Here is a 10151-nt window from a genome sequence, read left to right as displayed (position 1 = left end):
CAGACCAGAGCAGGGCAGTGACGTGGGCACTGTGCCCCCCAGAGCCCTCCGGCCACTGACCATAGACCACCACGGTGGCCGACAGGCTCCTCCTCTTGGCCACGATGTTGGCGGCCATGCAGGTGTAGTTGCCCGAGTCGGACAGGCGCGCCTGGCGGATGATGAGGTTGTGGTCGGCCCTGGTGTCGATGTTCTCRTCCAGGTTGGAGTCGATGGGCTCCTCGTTCTTCAGCCACTCCACCTGCGCAGGGGAGGAGCACAGCAAAGCCCCGAGGGTGTTATTGGGGTGGGGATAACCTYGGGCTGGGAGCTGGGAAAGGCTGGCATTTCCTCGAGGAACTGGGATAAAATCTCAGCCGAGAGAGAATAAGAGATGTTTTTCTATATTGCACCATGGGTAGATATGGAAAAAGATAGATATTTCTGTGTTCAAACCCTTGAACAAGCACCATAAATATTTCTATGTTGAAATCCTTGAACAAGCACCATAGATATTTCTACAGTCAAACTCTTGAACAAGCACCATAGGTATTTCTACATTCAAACTCTTGAACAAGCACCATAGATATTTCTGTGTTCAAACCCTTGAACAAGCACCAGTTCTGTAAAACAGGTTGGGGTGACACACAACGAGCATTTTTAATTCCACTTTTTTTTGAGAAGAAACAGGGAGATGGGATTGCCTGACAGCAGAAGAGCCAAGTCATGGCAGCAGATTCCCGGGGATGACACAAACACCCCGAGAGCAGAGCCGTTCGTGTTTGTGCCACGGTCCATAAACCCTGAAATGCTGGGTGAGATGTGTCCCAATCTATCTCCTCCAGCTCAGCACCCACACCCCCGAGTGCACCCAGGAATCACCCACATGGCACCGTTCTCCCCGAAAAATAGAAAAATAACCAAGGCACGGCACGCTGCGGCTCCCAGAGCGCAAAATTCAAAACAGAAATAAAACCAACGGGTTCTGTGAAAACACCAAAAAATGAGGGGTTTTTAACAGCTCTCCCAGCCCTGGAGGAGCTCTGGCCRTGCCCTGCAGTCAAACACCTTTCTCCACTCACTCCACTCAGATAAATAACCTTGTTTAGCAACTTGTGGAAGGGCTTGGAAGTTGTTGGTAATGAGCTGATGGCTGCGGTAGCTGCAGGCATTCATTAGCGCTCAGCTCTGCGCAGATGGGCTGCAATTTGTACATTTTCCAGTTCCTAAACAAATCTGCGAGCGCTGACCATCAGAGCCAATTACGTCTGGTGCCAGACAGAAGGTTCCCCTCCGCCACAGCTCATGGATGGATCCAGTCCCAGTCAAGGGCTGGGGGCTCACCCAGAAAAGTCTCTGGGTCTGGGGCACCTCACCCCGCACGGTGACCGTGGAGTGAAATCCTTATTTGACACTTTTGGGCAAAGAGGAGTAACCTGAGTGTGAGACTGAAATGGGAGAGAGGTTTCAGCTCTGTGCTCCCTCGGCCATCGCTCTGTTCTCCTGCACCCAACGCTCCCTCCCGGCCAAGGGACASCTCCCCTGTGCCCGCAGGAGCCTGGGCACAGTTTGGGAACAGGGACTGAGCAGTTGTGTTAAATCCAGCCGTGACAAACCCCAGAATGAGTTTTGACCACGCCAAATCCTTCCCTGTACGATGTTCCTCATGGTGGGTTCCAACCCTACCAAACTCTTCCCTGGACAATTTTCCTCATGGTCGGTTCCAGCCATGTCAAACTCCAGAGTGGGTTCCAGCCCCGCCAAATCCTTCCCTGTACAATGTCCCCTGTCTGGGTTCCAGCCGTGCCAAACCCCAGAGTGGGTTCCAGCCATGCCAAACTCTTCCCTAGACAATTTTCCTCATGGTGGGTTCCAGCCATGTCAAACCTCAGAGTGGGCTCCAGCCCTGCCAAACTCTTCCCCAGAAGCTTTTCCTCATGGTGGGTTCCATCCACGCCAAACTCTTCCCTGGACAATTGTCCCTCTGTCTGGGTTCCAACCCTACCAAACCCTTCCCTGGACGATTTTCCTCATGGTGGGTTCCAGCCATGTCAAACCTCAGAGTGGGCTCCAGTCACACCAAACCCTTCCCTGGACTATTTTCCTCATGGTGGGTTCCAACCCTACCAAACCCTCCCCGGACAATTTTCCTCAGGGTGCATTCCAGCCACACCACACTCTTCCCTGGACAATTGTCCCTCTCTCTGGGTTCCTGCCACACCAAACCCTCCCTGAGCAGTGTCCCTCGGAGCGTTATTCCCTTTTCCTGCACTCTAAGCCACACAAAACCCAACCAATCCATTCACTGCTCACTTCCCCTTCTGCAGTTAACCTTAATACTAATTATCCGAGGGGGTTTCAGCAAAGAAATTAGGAATTCAATTTAAATTATGGAGCAGCCGCAGGAGCATAAATCAAGTGACAGGAATTCGATGGTGAACCCACTTTATGCGCAGCGAAATGGGCAGAGAAATGACAAACACGGCCAGCGTGCCCACAGTCCATTACTTCACAAGTGTGTTTATAAATTTTGATTCTCCTCGGGTCAGGGGGTTTTTGGGGTGCTGAGAGGGGTTCCAGGTCCCCGTTTTTGTCTCCCTCACCCTCGGGGGTGCCCCAGAAAAAGCAGGAGCACGCCCTGCTGCGTTTGCTGAGTATGGCACTGCGGGCTTTGGCGAACAGAAAACGTTGAAACATTTACATTAGAGCAGAGCATTTCCAAGAGTGATGATCCCAGCGAAGGGAGAACATTAAACAGACGGAACATAAACACCAAAGTGCTGGGACGTGACACCAAACCCTGATTTGTCGGGGAGGATGGCACTGCCACGGCAGTGCTCCCCTCATCCCTGCCCTGATCAAACCGGGTTTATCCAACRCCAAGRTGSAAAACCCACCMAGGGYRGKTTCATGCGATAAAATGGGATAAAATGGGATAAAATGGGATAAAAATACATTTAAAGGAGTCGTGATGACAAAAGTTGTTTGTCACTGGTGGGGACAGAACCTTGGGAAACTCCCTGCACAAAAATACACAGAGCAAGCGGGGAGCTGTAGGGGAGTGTTAACAGCCTGAACAGGAGAAAGATACCACATCCTTAACTACCTTAAAAAAAAAAAATTAAAATATATAAAATTAATAACACAAGTAACTTACAATTATAAACATTACTAATACTATAACCCTTACAAACTCACCGATCAYATACTTATAAATAATTAAACAACTATCTCTTAAMCAATRTATACTAAGCACAAATGTATACACTAATTACTAAAATAAATTTTAAAAAACTTACCTCAAAATAAAAAAAAAATACTTTATATATATATATATATATATTATTTTTTATCTACTGAATAACCAACAGCAACAGGGAATGAAGGCAGCAGAGAACCTGTGAGGTCTCTGGTCTGGAATGAGTGTGGGGTCTGAGCTGTGGGGTCTGAGCTGTGGGGTCTGAGCTGTGGGGTCTGAAGAGCAAACCCCAAACCCTTCAGTGTTTAACTCCCTCTCTGTGCCAGCGCTGCAGCTCAAACCACTGCTCAGGTGGAAATGAATCCTTTTCCTTTTAGGGATCAGTCTGATCATCCTGAGCCAGGCTTCAAAGCTGCTATCAAAGGTTTGTAGAAATAAATCTGGGTTTTGCCCTGAAATTCAATGGGCTCTACCTGCCGCGATTTTTACGGGATTGTTTAATCACAGCCCTGGCGCACGGGGCTGCTGAGCATCTTTTTCCTTCGTTCCATTGGATTTAAAATCTCATTCCACGAGGGTAGCACATCAATCAGCCTGGCAGGGAACCTCGGGGGAAACGCTGCTTTCAGGGGATGCACGAGGGATCAGCTGAGCGCTCCAGGGCTGCTCACACACATTTTCTGTGGTTTTATTTCCCTTTGCAGGGAGAAAATCCTCACCTGTGCCCACCACAGACCCCGCTCTGAGCTCTGAAATCCCAACCGAACATTGATGGGACTCCCAGAGGAGGGAACAGCATGGGAGGGGGAGAGCCAAAATGGAATTAAAATGGAATTAAAATGGAATTAAAATGGAATTAAAATGGAATTAAAATGGAATTAAAATAGGGTTTTGAATCAGGAGAATGGGAGAGGTGACAGCCTGGACGTGTGCATCAATTTATAGTGGTAGAGGTGGGCAAGGAGCTGACTCAGACGGGCTATTTTGGATCCCTGGTAGAAAGAGCCACTGCTAAAAATGCTCCTGTTAATGGTACCTTGTCTGCCTGGTGAAGACATCAGCAGATCCCAAACAGCTTCACTTCATTCCTATTTTTGGGGGAAGAAGTGTTTTCCATGAACTGGGGTGGTGTTTGTTATCTCCACACACACAGAGGGAAAAAAATTGGGATTAATAACCCCAAGGGATGGGATGGGATGGGATGGGATGGGATGGGATGGGATGGGATGGGATGGGATGGGATGGGATGGGATGGGATGGGATGGGATGGGATGGGATGGGATGGGATGGGCAGAGCACACCCCAAGGCCTGGCCCCAATTGTTTTATGTGGAGCAGGAATTACTGATCAACTCCAATCCTCCTCCCTGGGCTCCAGAGCTCAGCGGCACAGGCGAGCACTGAGCCCCAGCTTTTGTTTTCCTGAACAACTCCTGAATTTCCTGACTGCTGCGTGATCCATGGATCTCATCCTAATTCACCATCCTAATCCACCATCCTAATTCACCCTGGGATCTCAGCACAGGGTCAGGGACAGCCCCAGGCTGAGGGAGGGAGCTCCTGGAGCCCCAGCAGTGAGGTTTTCCTTATTCTCTGACATTTGGACAGTAATTAAAGCGCTGCTGACACCGAAAAAAAACCAAAAAAAAAAAGCCCTTTTTAGATAAAGCTGGTGGTGCTGATGTTTGCAGGGCTTTGCTAACGTGGATAGGCAGGATCACATTTTTATGGGAAATGCTTTGAGATAAGAAAATCATCCCRGGAAGCCTGCAATAATTGAAACCAAAGCCTTGCAAGGCTGTAATTTCACTGTTCTCACGGGGCTGGGGATCATTATTACCTGGTGCTGCTCCTTTTTTTCAGCAGCTGTCAGATGTGACAAACGCGAGAACGAAACTGTGAGATCCTACAGGAGCCACAGAAYRGCCTGGGATGGAAAGGACCCCAAAGATCGCTGAGCACCCCTCAAAATTGTGAAAGAATCGTCTCATTGTGCACAATGGAAACAGAATTTCAGCCCAAAATCCACAGAAATGCAGCTGTGAGTTAACAAATGTGTGATATTTGTCGTGTCGCTGAATGCTGAATGCAACAGGCGCCAGATCCACGGAGTCCTGCTGTCTCTTTGGATTAAATTAAAACGGAATACCGTTAAAAAGGTGTTGATCGCTGTCCCCAGAGGTGGAACATCCCCCAGAMCATTCAAACATTTCAGTGTCACAGCCCTCACAGAGCCTCTGCTGGGGCCTCAGCACCACCTCCATCCCCAAAAACTCCCCAAATCCCCTCAGGATTTCCTCGCACACCCATCCCCCCAATCACAAACACGGCGATAACGTCTCGTAACTCATCCTTTCATGTTCGAGCATTCCAAATGAAAAAAAAAACATTTCTGAAAACAGGGCCAGAAAAAAAAAAAAAAACAGACAGCGCTGCAGAGCAGCACATCAAACCCAGAGCAGCCCCAGAGCACATGTCTGCATGAAAAGGAATTATCTATTCAGGGGAACTACAAAGTTATCTCCCTTCCTTTTTGCTTTTCAGTTTAGCAATCTAATTCAGAAGTGCTTCGCTCCAGCGTTTCTGTTTCATGACCYCGCTACCTCCTGGCTGTATTGATTTATTCACCACCAGCCAAATCTCGCAAGGAAAACAAACATTTTTTTCTGCTGGAAGAAAACATCGCCCACATCTCCCCCCTGACTGCCCCAAAGGCAGCGCAGCCCCTGATTTGGCCAATAAAGGGGATTTGTGCAGGGATTGAAACTCCCAATGGCTGCAAAATGGACAAAATCAGCAGCAGAGGAGCCTGGAGRTGCTGAGGGGATGGGAACGGGGCTGAAAGTGCCACTGAGTGGGGTAATGGGGGCAGGTGACACTYGAGTGACACATCTGAGGGGTTGGACAGAGCAGTGGCAGGACAGGGAAGGGTTCAGAGCCTCGCAGGGTGCTGGGGTGGCCGTGGGGTAAACCCAGGGATGGGAGGGCAGGGCTGGAAATCGCAGCGGGATCCATGGCRGGCTCTGAACCTCGCCTGATTTTTCCACTGCAGTCCCATTATCCTTCAGCCCCATTACCCTGTAACTCCATTCTCCTTCAGCCCCATTATCCTTCAGCTCCGTTATCCTTCAGCCTTCAGCCCCATTAACCTTTGGTCCCATTATCCTTCAGCTCCGTTATCCTCAGCCCTGTTCTCCTTCAGCCCTGTTATCCCGAAACCCCATTGTCCTTCAGCTCCGTTATCCTTCAGCCCCATTATCTTTCAGCCCCAATATTCTGTGGCCCAATTCTCCTTCAGCTCCATTATCCTTCAGCCCCATTATTCTTCAGCCCATTATCCTGCAGCCCCAATATCCTTCAGCCCCATTATCCTTTGGCCCCATTACCCTGTAGCCCCATTATCCCGCAGCCCCATAATCCTTCAGCCCTATTCTTCTTCAGCCCCATTCTCCTTCATCCCCATTATCCTTCAGCCCCATTATCCTTCAGCCCCATTATCCTCAGCCCTGTTCTCCTTTAGCCCTGTTATCCCAAAATCCCATTCTCCTTCAGCCCCATTATCCTTCATCCCACTTGTCCTTCAGCCCCATTATCCTTCAGCCCCATTTTCCCTCAGCCCCATAATCCTTCAGCCCTATTCTTCTTCAGCCCCATTCTCCTTCAGCCCCATTGTCCTTCATCCCCATTATCCTTCATCCCCATTATCCTTCAGCCCCATTATCCGGCAACCCCATAATCCTTCAGCCCCATTACCCTGTAGCCCCATTATCCACTGCAGCCCCAATATCCTTCAGCCCTATTATCCTCGGCCCCTTTATCCTCGCCGTTATCCTTCATCCCCGTTGTCCTTCAGCCCCATTATCCTTCATTCCCATTATTCTCAGCCCCATTACCCTTCATCCCCATTATCCTTCATCCCCAATATCCTTCATCCCCATTATCCCAGCCCAGCCCATTTCAGCCCCATAAACACCCAAACCCGTGTAAAACACCCTCTTGCCACTTTCAGCACCCCCGCACTTTTCCAGTTTTATGTGGGTTTCACGTTCCGTTGACGCGCTCGCGGCGCTGCCCGGAAGAGAAATGGTTTTACATTTCCATTAAAAGCCCCGGCGGTAAATAAACCCCGGGAAGTCAGGCAGATATTCCTGGGAACATCTACGGCACTCCATTAAAACGTCAGGATCTGTGTTAAACGTTTGAAAAAGCGGCGCCGGATGCAGCACGTTTAAATCTTAAATATATGCATATATTATGGGATAAAGATATTTTAGAGCGTCRCACAAACCTCTGCAGAGCACTCGACAGGAGCAGTTCGGTAACGGGAAAYGATCAGTAATCGTTTAGCAAGGCAGCTGCCCTTTCACTGCTAAAGAAACCCAAACCCAAAAACAAGCAAAAAAAAAAACCCCAAAAAAACCACTCTGTCCCCAATCYTCATCCCAAAGGACACGTTGGGGTTTGACACCTCCCGCACCCACAAACCCATCCCAAGGCAGCTCAGTCCTTCCCCAGCCATGATTAAACCATCCAGGCTGTTCTCTACCCTGAAATAAAGCCGGGCTTATCCCCCTAGTCCCAGCCAGGGCTGCTCTGGCTGCTTTAACCCTGTTCTGAAGCCACGGGATTGTTTCCAGCAGATCCTCACCTTGATGAGCCCGGAATTAGCCCGAGCCTTTATGGGATTGGGGTTTTATTGGCCTGAGCAAATGCGACCTGGTGAGATTTGCCAGCTTTATTAGCAGCAATAACAATTTACTGTCAACAGCACTAAATCAGCGCTCRTTGAGAGCTGCGCCGGTTCGGAATGGGGAAAACCATTAAAATGTCAGGTTTGGACATAATTCCTGAACTCCACAAAAGAAAAACTCCCTGTTTAATTGGGGAATGTAAAGCTGCCACTCCAAAGAATCCAAAATTCCCGGCAAAATTCAAACAGACAGAGGAGGTTCGGCAGTCACACCTCAGGAAGTTTGTTTTGTCCACAAAACAGATCCGTTCTCCAGAACACAAATCCAACATTCCTGGAAATTCTCTGGAATTGAACATCCATTTTCCTGATAATGAGGGGAAATGAGGAAAAGGCGGGAGCAGGAATTGGAATGACAGAGAGAGGCACCCCAGAAACCTCGCCACAAATTCAGAAACCTCGCCACAAATTCAGAAACCTTGTCACAAATCCAGAAACCTCGCCACAAATTCAGAAACCTCACCACAAATTCAGAAACCTCGCCACAAATTCAGAAACCTGGCCACAAATTCAGCCCCTCACCGAGCCCCTTCCTGACCCGTTTTCCTCTCCTTTGGCGCTTGTGCCTCACTGGTGGTGTCTCTGGACCTCCTCTTGCTGCTTTTCTCCCCTTTATCCCCAGGAACACCTGCTCATCCCCTCTCTTTCACTGATTTTCACTGATTTTCACTGATTTCCACTGATTTTCACTGATTTTTGCTTATTTTAACTGATTTTCACTGATTTTTCACCGATTTTCACTGATTTTTCACACATTTCTCTGGAGTTCATTTCCCCCTCACTCCTTTCCTTCCCTCATTTATCACCAACCCCAGCCACGGTGGGGAAAAGGGGCAAAACCCAAATCCTGAGCAATCCCGGTGAGCCCGGGAGGTGCTGGGGGGACCTGCAGGATGAAATTGCAGAATTTCCTTGAATTTTTTAAATCCTCTGCAGCAGATTTTCAAACACAACCCCGTCAAACCCTTTCCCCCAGAGCAGCCTGGGTTATTGCTGTTTTTAACCATCCCCATTTTTCCTGTTAAAATCCAGCTTTCACCACAAAAAAATTGGCTTAAAGCTGAGCCAAACCCCACCAAATTATTACTTGCAGCAGATTTTCTCTCCCCAGCAACCGTTTATCACAATATTTTTAGATTCGCCTCTTTCTCTGYTGTATTTTTCGAGGAGGAAAGTAATTCCTGGGAAAATGAGTAACGATCTGCTTTCAGTTTGGGAGCACAGGGCTTGGAAAGTGTCAGAAAATCRGGATTTCTCAGTCCAGAATTTGGGTAAAAATCCATGCTTTTGGAAACTTTGGGAAGGAAAARAAGGATGCTTGGAGCATTCTGGGGGAGAAGAGTGATGGGRYCAACARCTCCAGCACRGCAGGGAGCTGAGCCCTTTGGTTTYCCCATCCCAAAGCTTTCCGTGTCCATCCCAAAGTCCCAAAATCCCAAAGTTCACCCCGTGCCCATCCCAAATTAAGTCCCAGAGCTCACCTCGGCCGCAGGGACGCCCTCGGGGGGTCGGCAGTGCAGGACGATCATCCCCTCGATGGGAACCTCCTTGCCTTGGGGGTCTTGCTCGAAATTCTTCCGCAAATCTGCGGGGTGGGATGGGGAGTTCGTTACAATCCTCATTTCTGACCCGATAATTCATCACAATCCTCATTATAAAAAATATAAAATATTTTTAATATACTTTTTTATAAAATTTATCAACTGAAAACARCCAATGAGACAGGCTCCCGGGAACAGCGGCGCCACCCCACACCGGTTCCCATAACCCCAAACCCCTCCTTTCCCCCAAACACCCCAAGAACAGCGGGATTTACTCACAGGCGATGCGCACCGACGCCTTCCTGCTCTTGGAGGTGCCCAGGTGGCTCCAGGCCACGCACTGGCACCAATAATCCTCGGGGCCGTGGAAATCCTCCACCTGCTGCCTCGAGACGTTGATGGAAACCTCGCGCACCTTCAGCCCTGGGGAGGGGATTTAGGGTTAGGGAGGGCAGGGAACCCATCCCGGCCATCCCATCGATGGGGCCGATTCCAATCAGGGCACAGCCTTAATTAGTTATTGCTCAATAAGGCGGTGCTGCTAATTAAATGGTGTAGGATGAGCAGATCCCTGARCKCCATGAATTCCCCCAAAATTAAATGCTGTAGGGTGAACAGATCCCTGAGTGCCATGAGTTGCCCCAAATTAAATGGTGTAGGATGAGCAGTCATGGAGCCCTGAG

The 10151-nt window shown here is 49.1% G+C and overlaps 1 protein-coding gene across 1 annotated transcript in view; it reads right to left on the bottom strand.

Moving 5' to 3' along the window:
* UNC5D (unc-5 netrin receptor D) overlaps positions 1-10151 on the bottom strand; it is a gene marked incomplete at its 5' end in the record, with an annotated part of 42552 nt that overhangs the window by 25546 nt on the left and 6855 nt on the right. The window contains 3 exons of the mRNA XM_057386646.1: positions 61-241; positions 9409-9512; positions 9748-9902. Of these exons, the coding sequence (XP_057242629.1) occupies positions 61-241; positions 9409-9512; positions 9748-9902 (440 nt within the window). The remainder of the gene's footprint in view (positions 1-60; positions 242-9408; positions 9513-9747; positions 9903-10151) is intronic.

This window comes from Malurus melanocephalus, unplaced genomic scaffold (genome assembly GCF_030028575.1).
Source record: "Malurus melanocephalus ecotype Western Australia unplaced genomic scaffold, MMel_1.1 scaffold_1023, whole genome shotgun sequence".
Classification (NCBI taxonomy): Eukaryota; Metazoa; Chordata; class Aves; order Passeriformes; family Maluridae; genus Malurus; species Malurus melanocephalus.
The sequence above is the reverse complement of the archived record's forward strand: the minus strand, read 5'-3'. Positions and strand labels throughout refer to the sequence as shown.